Source organism: Eurosta solidaginis, chromosome 4, assembly GCF_040869045.1.
Source record: "Eurosta solidaginis isolate ZX-2024a chromosome 4, ASM4086904v1, whole genome shotgun sequence".
Taxonomy (NCBI): Eukaryota; Metazoa; Arthropoda; class Insecta; order Diptera; family Tephritidae; genus Eurosta; species Eurosta solidaginis.
In genome coordinates, this window is record NC_090322.1 from 131,722,543 (window position 1) to 131,749,705 (window position 27,163).

At 37.0% G+C, this 27,163-nt stretch overlaps 1 protein-coding gene across 9 annotated transcripts in view; it reads left to right on the forward strand.

The window, feature by feature from the left end:
- Positions 1-27,163, forward strand: part of LOC137250349 (sulfhydryl oxidase 1-like) — a 189,737-nt gene that overhangs the window by 146,795 nt on the left and 15,779 nt on the right. For all 9 annotated transcript variants that reach the window (XM_067782977.1, XM_067782979.1, XM_067782978.1 and 6 more), the window contains one exon: positions 22,094-22,549. In XM_067782977.1, the coding sequence (XP_067639078.1) occupies positions 22,106-22,549 (444 nt within the window). In that variant the 5' untranslated portion in view covers positions 22,094-22,105. The remainder of the gene's footprint in view (positions 1-22,093; positions 22,550-27,163) is intronic.

Consider the following 27,163-nt stretch of genomic DNA (forward strand, 5'->3'; position numbering starts at 1 on the left):
TTTGACCAGGATGGTTCCAAACCAGGCTGCACCAATGTTGTGAAACATCAAATTGACACTGGAGATGCGAGGCCGATCCGTCAAGCACCACGTAGTGTTCCACTGGCGAAGCGGGAAGTTGTGAGTCAAATCATACAAGAAATGAGCGACAGCAGCGTCATCGAACCATGAGCTAGTCCATGGAGCTCACCGGTAGTACTTTTAAAGAAGAAGGATGGAAAAATGAGGTTTTGCGTGGACTACCGGAAGTTGAATGACGTTACGAAAATGGATAGATACCCATTGCCAAGAATTGATGACACTCTGGACTCGCTCTCTGTAATGCCCTTTGGACTATGTAATGCACCAGCTACTTTCGAGAGACTCATGGATCAGGTATTGAAAGGACTACATTGGAAAACAAGCTTGATGTACCTGGACGACATCATCGTATTGGGCAAGAACTTTGATGAACATCTTAAAAACTTAGATGAAGTTTTCCAGAGAATAGCTGGCGCTGGTTTGAAGTTAAGTCCCAAAAAGTGTGCACTGTTTAAAAAGGAAGTAAATTATTTTGGTCACAAAGTAAAGACAGAAGGTATCCGTACAGCGAATGAAAAGATAGAGGCAGTAAAGGATTGGCTAAGACCACAGAATCTGCATGAATTGAGAAGTTTCCTTGGGCTGTGCACATATTACCGCCGATTTGTGCCAAATTTTGCCAGCGTAGCCCATAGTCTCCACTAGCTAACAAGAAAAAATAAAGCTTTTGAATGGAAGAAGGAGCAAGAAGTAGCTTTCCAAACATTGAAAGCAGGCATGCTTAACCAACGAACCGATATCATTTCGTTACGATAATTAACGTTAATAAACGAAACAAAGTCATTTCGTTTCGTTTATTAACGTTAAGAACGTCAAATTAACGAAATGATTTTGTTTCGTTTTCTGCCATATCAAAACGAAATCAAATCGTTTATGTTGATTATTAATTTCCAACTATGCTGGCAAGGCTGATTGATGGCGGAGTCATTAAAGGTGAAAGCATTAGCCAAGCTGATTGCAACTTTTCTCATTAATTTTGACAGTGCGATCATTTCTCAGAGTATTTTTGACATTACCACCAACGAATTCCACAAACAAATTACATGGAGTTTGTGTGTGTATGTCCGCTCGCTTTTACCACCTTACGGCTACACTCTTGATAATTTCTTTATCGATAATATTTCGAAGTGTTTCAACGGAAACGGTGGAAATTTTTTGATAAACGATTAGCTTAACGTTAAGGTGCATCCCTGATTGAAAGAGCGTTTGTGCACTGCCCCAATGTTGGCATATCCGTTTCCAGTAGCAACGTTTTTCCTAGATACAGATGCGAGCGGATATGCTATAGGAGGCGTTTTATCACAACTGGTCGACGGACAGGAGGAGGTAGTTGCATATTACAGCCGTTCGATTGGAAAACCAGAGAGGAACTACTGCGTTACGCGGAGAGAGCTGTTGGCATTGGTAGAGTGCATTAAACATTTTCACAAATACCTCTACGGCCAGCGATTCCGTGTCAGGACAGATCACGCAGCTTTAAAATGTTCCGTAATCCGGAAGGACAATTGGCACGGTGGATCGAGCGACTACAAAGTTATGACTTTTCCATTGAGCATCGAAAAGGTAGTACCCATGGAAATGCCGATGCAATGTCACGAAGACCATGTAGTTTGGAATGCAAGCACTGTTCAAAAGCCGAGGCTAAAGAAGACATTATAGATGTCCGGCTAATGACTATAACATGTACAGATTAATGGGACAAGGAACAGCTAAGAAAGTGTCAGCTAAAAGACACAGATTTGTCACGTGTTATGCAAGGGCTCGAACGAAACGACAGACCAAACAGAGAAGAGATGTCAGCAGAGAGTCCCATTGCGAAGTCATATTGGGCACAGTGGAACAGTTTAGAATTAATATCCGGTTGCCTTCATCGAGTATGGGAGAGTGAGGATGGTAAATGCAAGAAGAAACTGATAGTTGTTCCCAGAAAGAGGATTCCTGACGTGCTCAGCGAACTGCATAATGGTCCAAGCGGAGGTCATCTTGGAATCACGAAGACGCTCGAGAAGATTAAACAGAGATTATATTGGGTTGGTTGCCATCAGTCGGTCACTGAGTGGATTGCGAACTGCGAGGTTTGCAGCAGAGCGAAAGGGCCAAGAACCCGAAGTCATGGCCAGATGAAGCAATATAACTCAGGTGCGCCATTTGAAAGGATCATTATGGATGTCGCCGGTCCATTTCCTACTAGCAACGGCGGTAACAAATATGTACTGGTAGCTATGGATTATTTCAGCAAATGGCTAAAGGTATACCCAATCCCAAATCAAGAAGCGGAAACGGTAGCAAAAGTGGTTATAAACAATTGGGTTGCAAGGTTTGGTGTACCAATGGAGTTACATTCTGACCAATGCAGGAATTTCGAATCAGCTGTGTTCCAGGAAATGTGTAAATCATTGGGCATTCGAAAAACACGGACAACTGCATTGCATCCTCAATCCTATTGTATGGTAGAACGATTCAATAGAACATTGGAGGAGCACTTAAGGAAAGTAGTAGACAAGTACCATAAAGAGTGGGATACCCGCATACCATTATTCTTGATGGCTTACCGATCAGCAGTGCATGAGACAACGGGCCAAGCCCCTGCAAAAGTAATTTTTGGCAATGACCTTAGACTGCCAGCTGATTTGAAGTTTGGGATAGATGCCAATGCGGAGAGAAATGTCTAGAAATCCACTAGTGATTTGGGAAGTAATTGGGAAGGCCCATACAAAGTTGTAAAACGGATCAACGACGTAGTGTACCGCATACAAACCATCGGTAAACCACGAACCAAAATGAAAGTGGTCCATTTGGAAAGGCTGGCAACGTTTAGATCGGCAGATTTGTCTAATCGGGACGATTAGACTTAGGTGGAGGGCAGTGTTACGAATATTAGCAAAACTAAGGGGTGCCGATGCTAAACAGTGATATCATGCACGTCCATAGATCAATCATTATGTATCTACATAAACGAAACAATAATTGCGTCTACACATATGTACCATGTACCTATACGAGCAGCGGAGAATCAATGCACAAACACATGCATATATCTGAGATACTCCTGTGAGATGAATGCAATGAGAAAAGCTATAAAATCGTGCAAGCTGAGAAGTTTGAGAGCTGATGGTAACTAGTAGATTCTGGAAGCGCCTAGAAGATGTGAAAGTTGAAATCAGAGAGTATAAAAGGCAGCAAATGTAGAGGCGCTGAGATTCAGTTTGATTTGAGCTATCAAGCAGTTTCGATTAAGACGCTATCTAGCGAGCCATAGCCGTATTATTTTGAAAGTCAGTTTCATTTAAGTTATTAAGCCAGCTAGTTACAAAGTATAAGTGTTATTGTGAAGTACTTTAATAAAGGCCATTTTTCCATTATTCAATATTGGAGTTATTTATTCAGCAGTTTAGTGATACGAACTTAGCAAAAAGGCAAATAAGAGGGTTTGCAAGTAAATTCGTTACAGTATTTATGATTGTATGCTGCAATATATTGCTTAGAAGGTACTGAATATTGTTCTTAAATTAAATTAAATTAAAAGGTAAAATTTTAAATTAAATAGTTAATTATAAGTTTATCATTTTGTAAAATAATCCTTTAGACATGCCAAAAGCAAAATCTCAGCTAAAAATATGTTCTTCTTCTTCATTATTTAATGTCGTATATTTGATTGTAACATAATGTAGGTAGTGCGCATTTATTTTGATTTTTACCGATGACCAAAAAGGCAAAACCTTTTCCAGAAAAAAATTTCGATTATACAACAAGTAAGGAAGTCTAAATTTGGGTAAAACCGAACATTACATATTCATCTGTACACTTGAAATGCTGTTGTTGTTTGTTTTGTGTGCTTAATAGCGTTACAAGGCTGCGCAATAATACATATGGGTATTCCATCCCATTTCGACGAATTTTGAACCCGACCCCTTTAGAATTGGCTGAAAGTTTTTCTTCTTTTTCTAGCTTACGAAAGACGTTTTTCAGAATTTTTTAAAATTTTTTCATCCAACTCAAAAGAAGTTACGAATTTTTAAAAAAAACACCGTTTTGTTTTCAAAATGCTATAACTTTTTCAAAAATTGACCATTTTGGATCTTTTTTTTTTTAATTTGTTTTTAAATGTACTTTCCGAAAAAATACAAAAAAATTTTTAAAGTTTTTTTTTTTAATTTTTCAGTTTTTCGAGATTTTTCGAATTTCGCCATTTTTTTTCTCATAAAAAACTTCAATCAATTATGCAATCATCCCCACTAATCCCGGAGTGGGCCGATTTTTTTAAATATTTTTTTTTATTTGAAAAAAAAATTTTCAAAAATTAAATTTTTTTTATCAATTTTATTTATATAACAAAAAATGTAAGAAAATGATTTTTAAGTATTCTTTTCTAAGTATTGAATACGAATGTATGTGTATACCGGCCTAATGCAGTTGCTGGACAGCGAAAGCGAGTCATTTTAATCGTAGATTACCATAATATATAAAGAAAAGAATACTTAAAAATCATTTTCTTACATTTTTTTTTGTTATATAAATAAAATATATTGCTGATTTTTGATAGCCTTGTAAGTACTTATTATTGTAAAAAATTTAATGAGCTGATAATCCTTAGTTAAATAAAACACCATATTTAAAATTGTGTTTTAGTTTTACTTCGTCGATATTTCGATTTCAGTCTGAAATCATCTTCAGGACTGTCAAACACAAATAGAAACAAGTAAGGAAGGTTAAGTTCGGGTGTAACCGAACATTACATACTCAGTTGAGAGCTATGGTGACAACATAAGGGAAAATAACCATGTAGGAAAATGAACCGAGGGAAACCCTGGAATGTGTTTGTATGGCATAAGTATCAAATGAAAGGCATTAAAGAGTATTTTATGAGGGAGTGGGCCATAGTTCTATAGGTGGACGCCATTTAGGGATATAGCCATAAAGGTGGATCAGGGTTGACTCTAGAATGCGTTTGTACGATATGGGTATCAAATGAAAGATGTTAATGAGTATTTTAAAAGGGAGTAATCCTTAGTTCCATAGGTGGACGCCGTTTCGAGATATCGCCATAAAGGTGGACCAGGGGTGACCCTAGAATTTGTTTTTACAATATGGGTATCAAATGAAAGGTGTTAATGAGTATTTTAAAAGGGAGTAATCCTTAGTTCCATAGGTGGACGCCGTTTCGAGATATCGCCATAAAGGTGGACCAGGGGTGACCCTAGAATTTGTTTGTACAATATGGGTATCAAATGAAAGGTGTTAATGAGTATTTTAAAAGGGAGTAATCCTTAGTTCCATAGGTGGACGCCGTTTCGAGATATCGCCATAAAGGTGGACCAGGGGTGACCCTAGAATTTGTTTGTACAATATGGGTATCAAAAGAAAGGTGTTAATGAGTATTTTAAAAGGGAGTAATCCTTAGTTCCATAGGTGGACGCCGTTTCGAGATATCGCCATAAAGGTGGGCCAGGGGTGACCCTAGAATTTGTTTGTACAATATGGGTATCAAATGAAAGGTGTTAATGAGTATTTTAAAAGGGAGTAATCCTTAGTTCCATAGGTGGACGCCGTTTCGAGATATCGCCATAAAGGTGGACCAGGGGTGACCCTAGAATTTGTTTGTACAATATGGGCATCAAACGAATGGTGTTAATGAGTATTTTAAAAGGGAGTGGGCCTTAGTTCTATAGGTGGATGCCGTTTCGAAATATCGTCATAAAAGTGGACCAGGGGTGACTCTAAAATGTGTTTGTACGATATGGGTATCAAATTAAAGGTATTAATGATGGTTTTAAAAGGGAGTGGTGGTTGTTGTATAGGTGGTCGCCTTTTCGAGATACGCCATAAAGGTGGACCAGGGGTGACTCTAGAATGCGTTTGCACGATATGGGTATCAAATGAAAGGTGTTAATGAGTATTTTAAAAGGGAGTAATCCTTAGTTCCATAGGTGGACGCCGTTTCGGGATATCGCCATAAAGGTGGACCAGGGGTGACCCTAGAATTTGTTTGTACAATATGGGTATCAAAAGAAAGGTGTTAATGAGTATTTTAAAAGGGAGTAATCCTTAGTTCCATAGGTGGACGCCGTTTCGAGATATCGCCATAAAGGTGGACCAGGGGTGACCCTAGAATTTGTTTGTACAATATGGGCATCAAACGAAAGGTGTTAATGTGTATTTTAAAAGGGAGTGGGCCTTAGTTCTATAGGTGGACGCCGTTTCGAAATATCGCCACAAAGGTGGACCAGGGGTGACTCTAGAATGTGTTTGTACGATATGGGTATCAAATTAAAGGTATTAATGAGGGTTTTAAAAGAGAGTGGTGGTAGTTTTATATGTGAAGGCGTTTTCCAGATATCGACCAAAATGTGGACCAGGGTGACCCAGAACATTATCTGTGGGATACCGCTAATTTATTTATATATCTAATACCTACCAAGATTTTAAGGGTTTTTTATTTCGCCCTGCAGAACTTTTTCATTTTCTTCTACATAATATGATAGGTGTCACAACCATTTTATAAAGTTTTTTCTAAAGTTATATTTCACTTCAATAAAACAATCCAATTACCTTACCATGTTTCATCCCTTTTTTCGTATTTGGAATAGAATTATGGCATTTTTTTCATTTTTCGTGATTTTCGATATCGAAAAAGTGGGCGTGGTCATAGTCGGATTTCGTTCATTTTTCATACCAAGATAAAGTGAGTTCAAGTAAGCACGTGAACTAAGTTCATTAGAGATATGTCAATTTTTGCTCAAGTTATCGTGTTAACGGCCATGCGGAAGGACAGACGGACGACTGTGTATAAAAACTGGGCGTGGCATCAACCGATTCCGCCCATTTTCACAGAAAACATTTAACGTCATAAAATCTATGCCCCTACCAAATTTCAAAAGGATTGGTTGATTTTTGTTCGACTTATGGCGTTAAAAGTATCCTAGACAAATTAAATGAAAAAGGGCGGAGCCACGCCCATTTTGAAATTTTCTTTTATTTTTGTATTTTGTTGCACCACATCATTATTGGAGTTGAATTTTGACATAATTTACTTATATACTGTAAAGATATTAAATTTTTTGTTAAAATTTTACTTTAAAATTTTTTTTTTTTTAAGTGGGCGTGATCCTTCTCCGATTTTGCTAATTTTTATTAAGCGTACATATAGTAATAGGAGTAACGTTCCTGCCAAATTTCATCATGATATCTTCAACGACTACCAAATTACAGCTTGCAAAAGTTTTAAATTACCTTCTTTTAAAAGTGGGCGGTGCCACGCCCATTGTCCAAAATTTTACTAATTTTCTATTCTGCTTCATAAGTTCAACTCATCTACCTAGTTTCGTCGCTTTATCTGTCTTTTGTAATGAATTATCGCACTTTTTCGGTTTTTCGAAATTTTCGATATCGAAAAAGTAGGCGTGGTTATAGTCCGATATCGTTCATTTTAAATAGCGATCTGAGATGAGTGCTCAGGAACCTACGTACCAAATTTCATCAAGATACCTCAAAATTTACTCAAGTTATCGTGTTAACGGACGGACGGACCGACCGACATGGCTCAATCAAATTTTTTTTCGATCCTGATTATTTTGATATATGGAAGTCTATATCTATCTCGATTCCTTTATATATGTACAACCAACTGTTATCCAATCAAACTTAATATACTCTGTGAGCTCTGCTCAACTGAGTATAAAAAGGACTATTAGAATAATATTCTATTTTGCATATAGGTATATAATAAAGGAACTTACACATATGACTATGTTTGATCGACTGATCAGATGTTCAAAAATTAAGTATAATAAAGCATAAGAACGAAAGTAAGCAATAGAAAATACCGCAAGTGTAAACAAATATTTGCAATAACAATAATACATAGGACAAAGAACAATAAGACAGAAAAAAATGGATGAGCCATAACTATGGTGTTTGGTTGTTGTCATTGGATAGATTTTTAGCGGGATGTTGGCTGGACGCTGTTTGAATTTGCTGAGCACCGTGAAGCTTGCACTGCATTTTGTTGTTGTTTCAGCAATAGATGTCGATATGCATATGCACATTGGTCGGTGCCGCTTTTAAAATTCATTCTCTTATCATTAGGTGTGCTCATAATATGGAGCATTTCCAAAGTAAAACGCTTATTATAATGTTTCTCAATATCCAAAATAGAAACATTTTTGAAGTCAGGATAGTGACCAGTATCCTTACAATGCGCTGTCAAGGCCGTCTTATTGTCCGAAGCATTGTTTCTAAGCTTTATATTGGACTTATGACCGGAAATCCTTGTCTTTAGCTTTAATTTGGTTGTCCCCACATATACCTTATCGCATAAGTGGGACCCGTCACCGTTGCATGGAATTTTATAAATGATGTTGGATTTCTCATCTTTCGAGATTCTGTCCTTAGTATTGCTGTAAACCTGTCGTAACGTATTGTTATATGTGAACGCTAGTGTAATTTTCTCTTTATCATATAATTGCGATGTCTTTATTCTCTCCGATATTCCTGGAACATATACTATAGACTTGTATATTTTACTTCTTTACTTTCGTTTCACGTGTTACCTCATCATTAGAAGTTCTAATTTTGAAATTTCGTATTAGTTTGTTGATGAGATTACTGGGGAATTCATTTGCTTCTAGAGTTTTCTTTATAATCGCAATATTCTTTCCGTGGTATATTCTGTCGCTAATAGTGAGTACCCTACTGATGAAGTTTTTGGCTGTATTTAAAATTGTTTTCCTTTCATGGTGTGAGTTGTAGTTGATTAATCTTCCCGAAGCTGTGGGTTTTTTGTACCAGTCAAAATATATTTTATTGTTGTGCGTGTTTATTAGCGTGTCAAAGTATGGTAGTTGACCGTCTTTTTCGACCTCCACTGTAAATCTGTAGCTGTTGAGTTCCTTCAGCATATTCTCTACTTCATCCGTTTTGACAATCGCAAATAAATCATCTACATATTTAGTTAGTAGGCGTGGTTTACATTTGGCTTCCATCTCAAATCTTGTTAGCAGCTCTTCCATGACGATGTCTGCTATGACCGGGGAGCCTAGGGAACCCATGGGCATTCCTGTCCGTTGTTCATATATCTTTTCATTGTATTTGAAATATCTATTCTCCTTTATACAAAATTTGACAATCGTTAAAAAAAGTTCCCTTGTTAACGTTGTGTACTCTTTTATTTCATCCCACTTTGAAGAAATGATTTCCAAGGCCACATCAACTGGGATGCTTGGGAACAGGGAGACTACGTCGAAGGACACCAAGCATTCATCATCATATATGTACGTGCCCCCCACTTTGTTTTTAAATTCTGCCGAGTCCTTAAGATTATACTTGGACGACATAGTAACTTTTTCAAGAATTTTCACGACATATTTACATAAATTGTATGACGGGGGGTCAATCGAGGAGCATATAGGCCGTACAGGTATATTTTCTTTGTGGATTTTTGGTAATCCGTAAATTCTCGGTGTGTTTGCGTTTTTACATAGTAGAAATTTCTTTTCTTGGGCATCTATATTGCCATTGTTGAACATTCGTTGTACTAATTCATTGTTTTTCTCCTGTAATTTGTTAGTCGGATCGCGTTTTAAAACCCTGTAGGTACAGATGTCGTTGACTACCGTCTGTATTTTTGAGTCGTATTCTTTTTTGTCCATGACAACCGTAACATTGCCCTTGTCGGCATTAAGTATGACTAACTGTTTATTTTGTATGAGGAACCGTTTTGTGCCTTCTAAGGTTTGGCATATAAATTTGTCTCGGAATGAAGTCGTCTTTTTCTTTAAGTGATCCTGTATTAGTGTCGTGAAATTATTTCTGGCTATTTCTTGCATATCTCTATCTTTTACAGTTTGTATGATGTTCTCCCCGTCTGCTATAAACTTAAACAATGGAAACTTCTCATTATCGGACGCAAGGGCGTATTTTGGGCCAAGGGATAATAGCCACTGTATGTTGTGTGGGATTTCTATCGGTGTTAGGTTTCGAACCCATTGTGGGACTACCCTAATATTTAATTTTTCCATTTCTTTTTGTCTTAGTTTTTCGTACTTGTTGGTTTGTCTTTTTGATATTGTTGGTAAGTTTGTCCAGCAGTACATTTTCACTGTCGAAAAACTTTGTTGAGTGATGCAAGTCAAGTATATGAGAAATCTCTCTTTTCATTTTTTCCGATTCCCTCCTTTTTTGTCTTGGGAGTTCATGTTTGATACATATTATGATGTTGAATAATTTAATTGCACTTTGCTAATATATGTGGACACTCTGTTGGTGAACTTACTTGGTATCCTGCTGCTGCTGGTGTTGTTGCTTATGATGTACATGATCGTTTTTGTTGCATCACTAATAAAATTCGGTGTTAGTCCGCTCCGCTTGCACCTCTCCAAAAACTTGGTCGACTGGGATAGTTTTGTAATTTGTTTGGTTATTTGTTGGTATCGTTTGATATACCTGTTGGTCCGATTATTGTATTTGTGTTTGATTGTATGGTACACTTTGAATGTGTTGATGTTTTCTCGGTGTGCTCTCCGTTTAAACATATTGCTGATTTTTGATAGCCTTGTAAGTACTTATTATTGTAAAAAATTTAATGAGCTGATAGACCTTAGTTAAATAAAACACCATATTTAAAGTTGTGTTTTAGTTTTACTTCGTCGATATTTCGATTTCAGTCTGAAATCATCTTCAGGACTGTCAAACACAAATAGAAAAAAGGACTATTAGAATAATATTCTATTTTGCATATAGGTATATAATAAAGGAACTTACACATATGACTATGTTTGATCGACTGATCAGATGTTCAAAAATTAAGTATAATAAAGCATAAGAACGAAAGTAAACAATAGAAAATACCGCAAGTGTAAAAAAATTTTTGCAATAACAATAATACATAAGACAAAGAACAATAAGTGAGAAAAAAATGCATGAGCCATAACTATGGTGTTTAGTTGTTGTCATTGGATAGATTTTTAGCGGGATGTTGGCTGGACGCTGTTTGAATTTGCTGAGCACCGTGAAACTTGCACTGCATTTTGTTGTTGTTTCAGCAATAGATGCCGATATGCATATGCACATTGGTCGGTGTCGCTTTTAAAATTCATTCTCTTATCATTAGGTGTGCTCATAATATGGAGCATTTCCAAAGTAAAACGCTTATTATAATGTTTCTCAATATCCAAAATAGAAACATTTTTGAAGTCAGGATAGTGACCAGTATCCTTACAATGCGCTGTCAAGGCCGTCTTATTGTCCGAAGCATTGTTTCTAAGCTTTATATTGGACTTATGACCGGAAATCCTTGTCTTTAGCTTTAATTTGGTTGTCCCCACATATACCTTATCGCATAAGTGGGACCCGTCACCGTTGCATGGAATTTTATAAATGATGTTGGATTTCTCATCTTTCGAGATTCTGTCCTTAGTATTGCTGTAAACCTGTCGTGACGTATTGTTATATGTGAACGCTAGTGTAATTTTCTCTTTATCATATAATTGCGATGTCTTTATTCTCTCCGATATTCCTGGAACTAATACTATAGACTTGTATATTTTACTTTTAGTTTCACGTGTTACCTCATCATTAGAGGTTCTAATTTTGAAATTTCGTATGAGTTTGTTGATGAGATTACTGGGGAATTCATTTTCTTCTAGAGTTTTCTTTATAATCGCCATATTCTTTCCGTGGTATATTCTGTCGCTAATAGTGAGTACCCTACTGATGAAGTTTTTGGCTGTATTTAAAATTGTTTTCCTTTCATGGTGTGAGTTGTAGTTGATTAATCTTCCCGAAGCTGTGGGTTTTTGTACCAGTCAAAATATATTTTATTGTTGTGCGTGTTTTTTTAGCGTGTCAAGGTATGGTAGTTGACCGTCTTTTTCGACCTCCACTGTAAATCTGATGTTCTTGTTGTAGCTGTTGAGTTCCTTCAGCATATTCTCTACTTCATCCGTTTTGACAATCGCAAATAAATCATCTACATATTTAGTTAGTAGGCGTGGTTTACATTTGGCTTCCATCTCAAATCTTGTTAGCAGCTCTTCCATGACGATGTCTGCTATGACCGGGGAGGCTGGGGAACCCATGTGCATTCCTGTCCGTTGTTCATATATCTTTTCATTGTATTTGAAATATCTATTCTCCTTTATACAAAATTTGACAATCGTTAAAAAAAGTTCCCTTGTTAACGATGTGTACTCTTTTATTTCATCCCACTTTGAAGAAATGATTTCCAAGGCCACATCAACTGGAATGCTTGGGAAAATTTGATAAAAAAAAATTTTATTTTTGAAAAATTTTTATTCAATTAAATTTAAAAAAATATAAAAAAAAATCGGACCACTCCGGAATTAGTGGGGATGATTGCAGAATTGATTGAAGTTTTTTATGAGAAAAAAAAATTTGCGAAATTCGAAAAATCTCGAAAAACTGAAAAATTAAAAAAAAAAATTTAAACATTTTTTTGTATTTTTTCCGAAAAGTATATTTAAAAACAAATTTTTTAAAACAAAAAAAGATCCCAAACGGTCAATTTTTGAAAAAGTTATAGCATTTTGAAAACAAAAACGGTGTTTTTTTTTTAAATTCATAACTTTTTTTGAGTTGGATGAAAAAATTTCAAAAAATTCTGAAAAACGTCTTTCGTAAGCTAGAAAAAGAAGAAAAACTTTCAGCCAATTCTAAAGGGGTCGGGTTAAAATTTGGTCGAAATGGGATGGAATACCCCATATACATATGGTTCTATTTTGAACCAATTTTTCTTCGAGTTATGACTCCCGAAGCATAGAAAATTGGGGTAACATAGAAAAAAGGGGATGTACCACGCCCATTTTATATAATTTGAAGTTTTTCCCATTTATTGTTAAAAATCCACTTTGGAAATGAAATACCATTGACATAAAGCTCCTTTTTGCAAAGAAATCATCCACGAGCCTTTAAAGATCTTTTATATAAAAGTGGGCGTGGTCCTTAACCGATTTCGTTAATTTCTTCAAAGCATTCCTTATAGCAAAGTCAACCTCTGTGCCGATTTTTGTTATGATAGGTTTAACGATTTTTGATTTATGATTAATAATAGTTGTAAAATTGATTTTATCACAAGTGGGTGGCGCCACGCCCATTTTAAAAATTTTTTTTCAAATTTTTATGAGTCTCAATAGCAATCCACACGTCAAATTTCAACATTAGCCATGTTTTTTTTTACACGTAAACATCTATACGCTTAAACTTTATATGGACTGCGCAGCGTCAATCTTTAAATACACCTCTGAAATTGCTGCGCATAAAATGTGTACTACTAAATTTCAATACGCATTATACTCAGATGTAACTGAAATATGTGTTTTTGTTTCACCCTCTACACTAATTCTATGTATTCTATGCGTGTCCACTATTCATCGCAACTGATTCAGCTATATGTTATACATTATGGCCACCAGAGGTTTGTGTCTCCGATTTTAGGTACACACTGTTCTGTAGCTAGTTATTTAACCGCTGCCGCTAGATGGGTCTCCTAAGGATTATCTAAGCGAGAATAGGCGTTTTTTTTTTCACGCGCAAACGTAAACGTATACACGCGTATAAAAAAACACGGCTATTATAGGTGTATTATTTACTAAATAATTAGGTTTTTTGTTATATATATAAAAAGTGGGCGTGGATTTCATCCGATTTCGCTCATTTTCAATACCAATATATTCTGGGCGATGGTAAGCTCGTGTACCAAATTTGGTGAAGATATCTCAATATTTACTCAAGTTATCGTGTTAACGGACAGCACGGACCGACATGGCGCAATCAAATTTTGTTTCGATACTGATGATTTTGGTATATAGAAGTCTATATATATCTCGATTCCTTTATTCCTGTACAATCAACCGTCATCTAATCAAAGTTATAATACCCTGTGTACAAGTAGAGCTGGGTATAAAAAGAAAGTCGAAGCCAAAAATTGCAAAGCGTCTACTCAAAAAGATGGGCCAATGTCATGAAGCGGTACCCACTTACATTGAACTTCAGCCAGCAATATTCGAAGCCTTTGAAGAGATAGCAGAAGGAAAAAACGACAAAACTTCAGCACAAGCTTCTCAGTTTCAAGCTGCTATTTCTAGTGTGCAATTCCAAACGTTGCTGTTGTTGTGGTAGCGATAAGGGCACTCCCCGAAGGCATTGGGGTGTGTTTTCGATGATGATGAAAAATTTTATGAAAGTGTTGTGAATTGTTCCAAAACCGAGTTTGCAATGGAAGTCAAATTGTGGAGAACGCGAGTCGATGGTCAGAATTTTAAAAACGTTTTTGATGTGTTTGAGGTGGGTACAATTTTGATGATTACCTACAGAATTTGTATGCTATATTTCTTATTTATCTTATTTTTCAGATGGTGAATCCAAATGTTTTCGAAAGTGTAAATAAGATATTGCGCATATTAGCCGTTCTACCAGTTTCGACAGCAACAGCAGAACACACATTTTTTGCCCTCAAAAGGTTGAAATCATACTCAGTCAATCAGTCAAGTACGTTTGAATGGACTCGCTTCATTGAATATATTGATATACCACTTTCTGTAAACGAAGTACTAGAAGAGTTTTTCAAAAAACCTAGGCGATTGTTGGGAAGTAGTTATGGGAAAATTAGTTTCTTGATGCTGTATGTGTTTAAAGCTTGAATATACAGTCATATTTTACTGACCGATTTTGACTACGACCCAATTTTCATGTCATAAAAAAGGTACGAAAAATACCTCACATCTACACCATCTTCTTCAATTTTGTAATTACCAAGCTTGAGATGTCCATTTTGCAAGCTGAAGCAAATTTAAAGTATTTTTCGTACCTTTTTTACGACATGAAAATTGGTTAATAGCCAAAATCGGTCAGTGCTGATATTCTTAATAAAAGTGCATATGTTAATTTATTTAAGTTTTACCGGTAACACCGTCATTTTAACTTTGGCGCTTTCTATCAACATCTCCACAGGGGGGGGGGGGGGGGGGGGGTTCAACCCGAAACGCTACCCCCCCGTAAATCCGCCACTGCAATGCCCTATCATATTTTTAAATATTGAGGACGGTTACAGCATAAATATACCTCAAACTTCTCCAAGCAGTGCGGCACCTAACCCACAAAATGCAGTTTCATGTATGCAATTTTATGCATATAAAATAATGATTAGAGAAAATAGTTATGTAACGTAGCATAACATATTTGAAGTATTTTATAAGACAACTGTATGGCAACTCCTTTCACTTTAAAACTTTCGTTACCATGGTAATAGTAGTATAACTAAAATATGTTTGTCTCTTTCTTTCTTTTGCATTTGCATTGTATAACATTTTTCTTACAGTTATGAATATTTCTTTATCCAATACGGTGTGGATATGGCTGCTAAAATGACGACCGAAAGGTTGAATTTTATAAGAGCCCACCAAAAGCCGTTGCGTGCAGATAATTATATACGTGTAAGGGATGCTGTTAACGAAGATTGCAGTCCTGAAAATATTGGTCAGTTAGTAATTTTGCCGTCTGCATTTACTGGATCACCTCGACATTTGCATGAACGTACACAAGACGCCCTCTTATATGTCAGTCATTATGGAAGGCCTGACTTATTTATAACATTCACATGGAATCCATAGTGGAGTGAAATCAAAAACGAATTGCTTCTTAATCAGCGACCAACTGAAATTGTGTCAAGAGTGTTCCACATCAAACTACACTAACTCATGAGTTTAATTACAAAACAAGATATTTTTGGAAAAGTTAGATGCCATATGTTTACTGTTGAACGGCAAAAGCGAGATTTACCTCACGCGCATATTTTAATTTGGCTAATAAATGAAATTCTTCCCGATGACATGGGTCGCATTATATCAGCGGAAATTCCAAATAAAGACGAAGATGCGATGTTGTATGATATAATTACTAAAAATATGATCCTCGGCCCACGTGGAGTTGATAATTTATCATCGCCCTGCATGTTGAATGGGCGATGCTCAAAACGATACCCACGTGAGCTTCTACAGCATACGCAGACCGGGGAAGATGGATATCCAAAATATAGACGAAGGTCCACAGCGGACCGTGGCTATACCCACGTACTTTCTAATGGGTATAATGTCGACAACCGATGGATCTTTCCATATTGCCCCGTTCATTCCAGATGTTTCACCGCTCACATATATGCAAGCAATAAAATATATTTTTAAGTATGTCAACAAAAGTAGCGACGCAGCGACATTTTCCGTTCAAGATAATAAGGACGAAGTGTAAAATTTGATTGAAGAACACCCTATTTCAAAATTTATTTCATCTCGGTATAAATTCAATACATTTTGAACTGAGATAAATTCTGAAATGGGGCGTTCTTCAATCAAATTCTGAGATATGGGGTTTTCGAAAAAAAATTCTGATGGAGGGTCTTTTTGAACAAAGTTTTGAGGTGGGGCGTTTTTAAAAAGCGTTTTGAAATAAAGTGATATTAGACTCAGCAGTCGATTTAATTAAGTACCTAATGTTATTTGAATTGTTATCTTTTTGCGTTTTCTTTCAAAGTTGTTTATTAATAAATCGTTTATAAAAAAAAAAAAAAATAACGCTAACGAATTTAAAAGTGTTTGCATTTCATGCAACGAGGGTATTACACTATTACCTTCGTAGCAGAAAAAATACATGACATATATGTGTATCTCTTCTTTTAAACTATACCCAAATAGCAAAAACTCAATAGATTTACTTTTTGCAGCGTAACGAAGTAAGCCGGATACTTGGTAGTAATATATATCCCATTCAAATCATTGCCAGATTTTATGAGTTTTTCAAATTTCATCAGATTCTTATAGGCCTCCCCGTTCATGCGCTCTATCCGTACCTGCTTTCAATTATGCCCCCTCTACTACGTTGTTCTTTGTCAAAACCACACGTCTCTGGAACTCAATCCCAGCTGCTGTGAGAAACTCCCTGCACCAAAACAACTATAGCCGTATTCTTTACAGCTGTTTTTCTAATCACGAAACTTAAATTGGCTACCTAAAATAATTTGTAACTACAAATGTACATACATATTTACCTTTCTCTATACTTCTTCTATTTTATTTTTCTTTAACTCGTCTTGTTATTTATCTGTTGAATGAAACTTAAATGTACATTTAGGCATATTTTTTTATACTCAGTTGAGCAGAGCTCACAGAGTATATTAATTTTGATTGGATAACGGTTGGTTGTACAGGTATAAAGGAATCGAGATAGATATAGACTTCCATATATCCAAATCATCAGTATCGAAAAAAAATTTGATTGAGCCATGTCCGTCCGTCCGTCCGTTAACACGATAACTTGAGTAAATTTTGAGGTATCTTGATGAAATTTGGTATGTAGATTCCTGGGCACTCATCTCAGATCGCTATTTAAAATGAACGATATCGGACTATAACCACGCCCACTTTTTCGATATAGAAAATTTCGAAAAACCGAAAAAATGCGATAATTCATTGCCAAAGGCGGTTAAAGTGATGAAACTTGGTAGATGGGTTGACGCTATGACGCAGAATAGAAAATTAGTAAGATTTTGGACAATGGGCGTGGCACCGCCCACTTTTACAAGAAGGTAATTTAAAGGTTTTGCAAGCTGTAATTTGGCAGTCGTTGAAGATATCATGATGAAATTTGGCAGGAACGTTACTACTGTTACTATATATGTGCTAAATAAAAATTAGCAAAATTGGATGAAGAACACGCCCACTTTTTAAAAAAATTTTTTTTTAAATTCAAATTTTAACAAAAAATTTAATATCTTTACTGTATATAAGTAAATTAAGTCAAAATTCAACTCCAGTAATGACATGATGCAACAAAATACAAAAATAAAACAAAATTTCAACAGGGGCGTGGCTCGGCCCATTTTCATTTAGTTTGTCTAGAATACTTTTAATGCCATAAGTCGAACAAAAATTTATCAATCCTTCTCAAATTTGGCAGAGGCATAGATTCTACGACGGAAACTGTTCTCTGTGAAAATGGGCGAAACCGGTGGAAGCCACGCCCAGTTTTTATACACAGTCCACCGTCTGTCCTTCCGCTCGGCCGTTAACACAATAACTTGAGCAAAAACCGATATATCTTTACTAAACTTAGCCCACGTACTTATCTGAACTCACTTTACCTTGGTATAAAAAATGGCCGAAATCCGACCATAACCACGCCCACTTTATCGATATCGAAAATTACGAAAAATGAAAAAAATGCCATAATTCTATACCAAATACGAAAAAAGGGATGAAACATGGTAACTGGATTTGTTTATTGACGCAAAATATAACTTTGGAAAAAACTTTGTAAAATGGGTGTGACACGTACCATATTAAGTAGAAGAATATGAAAAAATTTTACAAGGCGAAATCAACAGCCCTTGGAATCTTGGCAGGAATACTGTTAGTGGTATTGCATATATAAATAAATTAGCAGTACCCGACAGATGATTTTCTGGATCACCTGGTCCACATTTTGGTCGATATCGCGAGAACGCCTTCACATATACACCTGGCCCACCCTAATGGCGATATCTCGAAAAGGCGTCCACCTATATACCTAATTCCCACTCCCTCTTAAAATGCTCAGTAATACCTTTCGTTTGATACCCATATCGTACAAACATTCTAGAGTCACCCCTGGCCCACCCTAATGGCGATATCTCGAAAAGGCGTCCACCTATAGACCTAATGCCCACTCACTTTTAAAATGCTCAGTAACACCTTTCGTTTGATACCCATATCGTACAAACATTCTAGTCACCCTTGGTCCACCTTTATGGCAATATCTCGAAAAGACGTTCACCTATAGAACTAAGGATTACTCCCTTTTAAAATACTCATTACCACCTTTCATTTGATACCCACATCGTACAAACACATTCTAGAGTCACCCTGGCCCACCCTAATGGCGATATCTCGAAAAGGCGTCCACCTATAGACCTAATGCCCACTCCCTCTTAAAATGCTCAGTAACACCTTTCGTTTGATACCCATATCGTACAAACATTCTAGAGTCACCCCTGGCCCACCCTAATGGCGATATCTCGAAAAGGCGTCCACCTATAGACCTAATGCCCACTCCCTCTTAAAATGCTCAGTAACACCTTTCGTTTGATACCCATATCGTACAAACACATTCTAGAGTCACCCCTGGCCCACCCTAATGACGATATCTCGAAAAGGCGTTCACCTATAGACCTCATGCCCACTCCCTCTTAAAATGCTCAGTAACACCTTTCGTTTGATACCCATATCGTACAAACATTCTAGAGTCACCCTTGGCCCACCTTTATGGCGATATCTCGAAAAGGCGTCCACCTATAGAACTAAGGATTACTCCCTTTTAAAATACTCATTACCATCTTTCATTTGATACCCATATCATACAAAAATATTCTAGAGTCACCCCTGGCCCACCCTAATGGCGACATTTCGAAAAGGTGTCCACCTATAGACCTAATGCCCACTCCCTCTTAAAATGTTCAGTAACACTTTTCGTTTGATACCAATATCGTACAAACATTCTAGAGTCACCCCTGGCCCACTCTAATGGCGATATCTCGAAAAGGCGTCCACCTATAGACCTAATGCCCACTCCCTCTCAAAATGCTCAGTAACACCTTTCATTTGATTCCCATATCGTACAAACACATTCTAGAGACACCCCTGGTCCACCTTTATGGCGATATCTCGAAACGGCGTCCACCTATGGAACTAAGGATCACTCCTTTTCAAAATACTCATTAACAGCTTTCATTTGATACCCATATCATACAAACATATTCTAGAGTCACCCCTGGTCCACCTTTATGGCGATTTCTCGAAAAGGCGTTCACCTATAGAACTAAAGCCCATTCCTTTTTAAAATACTCATTACCACCTTTCATTTGATACCCATATCGTACAACCACATTCTAGAGTCACCCCTGGTCACCTTAATGGCGATATCTCGAAAAGGCGTCCACCGATAGACCTAAGGCCCACTCCCTCTTAAAATGCTCAGTAACATCTTTCATTTGATACCCATATCGTACAAACAAATTCTAGAGTCAGCCCTGGTCCACCTTTATGGCGATATCCCTAAAAGGCGTCCATCCATAGAACTATGGCCTACTCTCTCTTAAAATACTCTTTAATACCTTCCAATTGATACACATGTCATACAACCACATTCCAGGGTTACCCTAGGTTCATTTTCCTACATGGTGATTTTCCTTATTTTGTCTCCATAGCTCTCAACTGAGTATGTAATGTTCGGTTACACCCGAACTTAGCCTTCCTTACTTGTTTATACTCAGCTTTGATTGGATAACGGTTGGTTGTACAGGTGTAGAGGAATCGAAATAGATATAGACATCCATATATCAAAATCATCAGTATCGAACAAAAATTTGATTGAGCCATGTCTGTCCGTCCGTCCGTCCGTTAGCACGATAACTTGAGTAAATATTGAGATATCTTCACCATATTTGGTACGCTTATCCGGACCGAGAATAGATTGGTATTGAAAATGACTGAAATCGGATGATAACCACGCCCACTTTTTATATATATAAAATTTTGGAAAACACAAAAAACCTGATAATTTAGTAAAAAATACACCTAGAATGTTGAAATTTGACATGTGGACTGATATTGAGACTTTTGATAAAAATTTGGAAAATTTGTTTAAAATGGCGTGGCACCGCCCACTTGTGATGAAATTAATTTTACAAATATTATTAATCAAAAACCGTTAAACCTATCGTAACAAAATTCGACAGAGCGGTTGCCTTTACTATAAGGAATGCTTTGAATAAAAATTAACGAAATAGTTTAAGGACCACACCCACTTTTATATAAAAGATTTTTAAAAGGGTCGTAGACGAAAATAATAAGCTATATCCTAGCGAAAAAGAGGATTGTGTCAACAGAATTTTACTTTCTAAATTGAATTATAACACTAAATTGGAAAACACTAAACTTTTTGAAAATGGGTGTGGCACCGCCCCTTTGATGACTAAGCAATTTTCTATGTTTCGGGAGCCATAACTCGAAGAAAAATTAACACATCGTAATGAATTTGTGTACACACATTTTCCTTACAGCAGAAAATATTTCTAGTAAAAATGGACGGGATCGGTTAAAGACCACGGAAAATTAGATATAAAACAAGTTTAAAAGGGTCGTAGACTAGAATAATAAGCTATAACTTAACAAGAAATAGTTTTGAATCAATGATATTTCACTTGTCAGGTTTTACTGTAAGAGAAAATGGGGAGACATTTTTTTTAAACGGACGGTGCCACGTGTTATGTAGAAAAGTAATTTATCTGAAATGAAATGTACAATTGAAGCCCATGCTGAGTATATAATGTTCGGGTACACCAGAACTTAGACACCTTTGCTTGTTTTATAATCCACTTATATACATACTTGATTGGTAATGGGAGGTTGTTGTACGACAAAAGATGCCATCATCTTTATGTACTAACTTCCAAATTCGGAAGATTTTTTAAATTTTCACTATCCCTGGACCACCATGAAAAACTACTTCAGACTGGACTTGGGGAGAATTTCATACTTAGAGAAAATCGGAAGCATGACAAAGGGGAAGCTAATTGCGAAAAACTACATTTTGTGCATTTGAATATCTCAAGGCGCCCACATGGAATTTATTGTGACTTTTAATGCCATAACAGAACATCAAAACAAAGACGCGTGCAAGTTTCCAGCTTCTTATCCCAAGGTCCTAGTAAATTTCACTTGACGTCGATAGGACAGTTTTCAAGAAATTTAAAAATGTTTGTTTGGTTTAGTTAGTGTTAACTTAATTTCTAAGAATTCATTACCTAAACATCGTTTTATATTAACAAAATATGATAACTTTACAATTTGACTATACATACGTAGTTATGTACATATTTCATAATGTTAATATTTATGTAGCCGATTTTTTTCTAAAAGAGTAATTATTATTCAAACAAGTGTTTATAATTAGTATTTTGTTCTCATTTCAGGCTGATCTTGAAATGGCTATACATGAAATGCTCTTCAATGAAATACCAAAAGCAGATATAATACAAGGTGACCAATTGTCAGCGTTGAAGAGTATGCTACAGGTGTTGGAAAACTATCATCCACTTGATAAAAAAGGTGATCTAGTCATTAGTAGCCTTAATGAATTTGTTTTGAATGCAAATTATAAATTATGTGGTGCAAATATTAAAAGAAAGCTACAAAATTTAATAAAAAGAACACCTACTCCGATGTTCTCATCAAATAAATTTGTTGGTTGTGTCAGCTTAGAGCCAAATAAACGCGGGTATACATGTTCACTATGGATGCTCTTCCATTATTTAACAATACAGTCGCAACGTTTAAATAAGAGTCCTGATCCATTAGAAGTTTTAACAGCCATCCATGGTTATGTGCAATTCTTTTTCGGTTGTAATGAATGCTCGAATCGTTTTCAGGTAAGTTTGAATTGATATTGTGGTGTGCTTTCTTAAGAATGCATAAGAAAGTAGTTTATACTGCCTTCGTAGGCCAAACTTGAACTTTTTATACCTTTCATGAAAATGCAATGGTATATTAACTTCGTCACGAATCTCAAAATTGGAAGTGCTCAAAGGGAAGTAGACAGACCCCCACCATTAAATATACCGAAATTATCAGAATGAAGAGCTGAGTTGATTTAGCCATGCCCGTCTGTCTGTTTATATGCAAATTAGTCCCGCAATTTTTGAGATATCTTGATAAAATTTGGTGAGCGGGTATATTTAGGTGTCCGATTAGACATTTGTCGGAACCGGCCGATCGGACCACTATAGCATATCCCCCATATAACCGATTTTGCAGAAAAGAGGATTTTTGTCATATCTTCCTCAATTTATCAGATTGAAACTTCAGACTTCGCCAAATGCTTTTGTATATTGCACATATTATTGTCTGGAAAAATGGATGAGATCGGTGGTATATATAGCATATAGCATCCATTATTGTCAAGACTAGTTTTGCGATAAAAATAATAGAAACGGGAGTAAAGAGAAACATTTACCATATTTATTGGCTATAAGTCAACAAATGCACTCTTCCATCTACCACTTTTTATGAAAAAAATTCAGTCGTTGTAAGCCCATGGGAGGGGTTTGAACCCCTGCTTACGTATATAGCATTCATTGTTATCTGAAAAAATTGTATAGATCGGTGGTATATATATAGTTATAAACTATCATTTCTGCCCCCTGGGATAAGATTACACCACTCTACAAAAAAAACGTGTTCCTTGTCCTACAGTTTATTTCACGATTTTCTGTTTTATTATAAACAAAAACGAAAAGAAAATACCTTTTTTCCGTATAAAGTTTGCTTTCGTAATAGTTATAGTAACAATACTCAGTGAGTGATAAACAACGATCAGGTGTTTTGTACAAATCTAGAATAACCTAAAATGTCGTTGCAAAAGTGTAAATATGAAGCTGATGCTTTTTACTGAAGTTCGAGATATAAAATATTGTAACGAATCTGCCGCAAGTCCTCTTATTTGCAATCCTCTGCTAAGTTCGAATCACTAAACTGTTGAATAAATAACTCCAATATTGAATGATGGAAAAATGGCCTTTATTAAGTACTTCACAATAACACTAATACTTTGCTACTCGCTGGCTTAATAACCAAACTGATTGATAACTCAAATGAAACTTTACTATTGGCCGCCAGATCGCGTGCTTAATCAAACTGATTGATAGCTCAACTCAAACTGAATTACTTCTTACTCGCCTGCCCCGCTTTTATAGTTTACGCTGCATACTTCTAGGCTCTTCCATTTCCAGAACTTACCAACTATATTCGTGTGTGTATAGTTCTCATATAGTTTCTACTTGTTTACAATTGTCTACTTTTTAGCGCTTCTCAGATGTACATATGTGAGTTTGTAGTTTACAGTCTCCCGCACACACATAAGCGTATAAGTAAATTCATCTGTGTGTGACATCTCATCTCTCGCTGCCTTGTATGTAAATGTTGCTCGTCGGAATGTGTATATATGTGTAGACGCAATTATTGATTCGTTTATGTAGATACATAATGATTGAATTATTGATGTGAATTCACGTCACTGCTTAGCATCGGCCTGGAGATGGCAGCACTCGTTAGTTTTGCTAATATTCGTAACACTGCCCTCCACCTAAATCTGATCGTCCCGATCAGACAAATCTCCCAATCTAAACGCCGCTAGCATCTCCAAATGTACCACCCTTCTAATCCGTGGTTTCCCAGTGGTTTGTATGCGGTAGATGGTATCACTGATCTTCTTCACAACTTTGTACGGGCCTTCCCAACTGCACCGTAATTTGGCTGGAACACCTTTCCGCCGGTGAGGGTTGTTTAACAGTACCAAATCTCCCGCCAAGAAACCTTCCGAATTAAAGTTCTTGTCATGCCAGTGTTTCATCTTACTGCTCGTTACCCTGGGCCGTTCCTTCACACTCTGTTGTTTGGTCAATGAACCACTTCATAGAGCTTGCGCTGGACGGATTTGCTTTGCATAATCGGTATCGTTCCCACATTTCACAACAATAGTGCGCTCCGGCTTGAAACTACCCTCGCATTCTTTCTCGGAAATTCGTTGCTTTGTTTTCCTGCGTCTTTTAGATTTTGTCAATGCCAGTGTTTCTCTCGCAGGTACTTTTGATTTTGATTTATTTGGCCCATTCGATCTATCAATCTTTGCCTTCGACTTTCGTGGTCTTTGTCGAGTCTTTTCCACCAGTACCCGATTACTGCTGAACCCTTTTTCCAAACTAAAGTTAAGTGGTATGTCCTGGTTCTTATAGCGCATAATTTTTCTCCGCATATCGATCCTGACGTCATGGTCAACCAAGAAGTCCACTCCCAATATGACTTCATCAACGATCTCCGCCACAACGAATTTGTGTAGAACCATGACTTTTCCAATTAATACCTCACATACCCATTCGCCTTGAACTTGGTTATACTCGCCAGGGACCGTACGCAACTTTGCTCCAGGTAACGGTTTTACTCTCCTGTTGACCAAGTCAGATCGGATCAAGGAATGAGATGCGCCCGTATCTACAGTCAGTACTCGTTCTTTGCCATCCACATTCCCTCTGACGGTAATACTGCTCGATTTTCTACCAATTTGCGACACAGATATCACAGGGCATTCAATAGCTGGATCTAGCTCTCTACCTCTTACTCGCTCTTTCTCATCTCCTCCAGTTTTGCGATTACGGCCACCCACATTGTTGGAACTATTAAGACCAAGATCGCAATGACATGCTATGTGACCGGACTTCTCGCATTTGAAGCATTTGATAACTTTTTCACTTCGCTTTTGCGATCCTTTCAGTGCCTCCAATATTGCGTCTACCCACTCTGGCCTGTCTACTTCCACACGGCGTGCTTTGAAAACTGGCTTACACAGAAGCGACGCTGTTTCCTGAATCAGAGCATGTGATACCGTCTCTGCGAATGTTGGCTTTGGGTTTGCGTATGTAGCTCGCTTTGTTTCGACATCCCGTATGCCATTTATAAAGCTTTGAATCTTTACACCCTTTCAGTGTATTGCACGAGTGCGTCCGCATTCGCTAAATGTGCTAGCCTTTCAATATCCGATGCAAACTCTTGCAATGTTTCACCAGGCCTCTGGAAGCGGTTCAGCAACTCCATTTGGTATATCTGTCTCCTATGCTCAATTCCGTATCGTCTCTCTAGAGCGTCCATCAATGCTTCATAACAGTTCCGTTCGCCCTCTGGAATGGTTTGTTAAATCTCAGCTGCAGGCCCTTTCAACGCCATGAACAATGCAGCAACTTTATCTTCCACATTCCAGTTGTTCACTGCTGCGGTCTTCTCGAACTGTAGCTTGAAGACCTGGAAAGGAACAGAACCGTCAAAAGATGGAGTTTTTAATTCCTGTATACGACCTCTCAACGCATCCAACTCTGCCTCGAATTTTTCTTCAAACTGCATTATTTTTTCGTCCATGCGCGCTTCGAGTTTTGATGATATACGCGCCTCTTGTGCTTCTAGTTGTACTGTTATGCGTGTCTCTTGTTCTTTCAGTTGGGTTGCCATATATGTCTTTTGTTCTTCCAGCTGTGATGACATATTTGTGGAGATTTGTGATGACATTTCTGTTATACGTGCCTCTTGTGCTTCCATCTTGGATGTTAAAAGTGTCTCCTGCGATTCTAGTTGTGATGCCATATATGTCTTCTGTTCTTCCATCTTGGATGTTATACGGTTCTCCTGCGAATCCATATATGTCTGCTGTTCTGCCAGTTGAGATGACACTGTCGATGTTTGAGCAGATATTGCAGCTAAAATCATGTTCAAGTCTGTACTGGTAACCGTCTGCGATGTTTCGTTCTTCTCTTCAATTTTTGTTGTCTCCTCGCCTTCAAGATGAAAGACATGCTCTTCCACATCAATTCCTTCTGCTTCCATTGCTTCTCGTAGCCGTGCCTGAAGTTCGATCTTATTGCCGGTTGTATTTAATCCACGGTTCTCCAACTCCTTTTTCAGTTGCTGGATCTTCAATTCACTGAACTTTGCCATGTCCAAGTTGAATTCCCAATCTTCGGAATTTATTCAACAATTCCTCTTCTGACACCAATTGTAACGAATCTGCCGCAAATCCTCTTATTTGCAATCCTCTGCTAAGTTCGAATCACTAAACTGTTGAATAAATAACTCCAATATTGAATGATGGAAAAATGGCTTTTTTTAAGTACTTCACAATAACACTTATACTTTGCTACTCGCTGGCTTAATAACCAAACTGATTGATAACTCAAATGAAACTTTACTATTGGCCGCCAGATCGCGTGCTTAATCAAACTGATTGATAGCTCAAATCAAACTGAATTACTTCTTACTCGCCTGCCCCGCTTTTATAGTTTACGCTGCATACTTCTAGGCTCTTCCATTTCCACAACTTACCAACTATATTCGTGTGTGTATAGTTCTCATATAGTTTCTACTTGTTTACAATTGTCTACTTTTTAGCGCTTCTCAGATGTACATATGTATGTGAGTTTGTAGTTTACAGTCTCCCGCACACA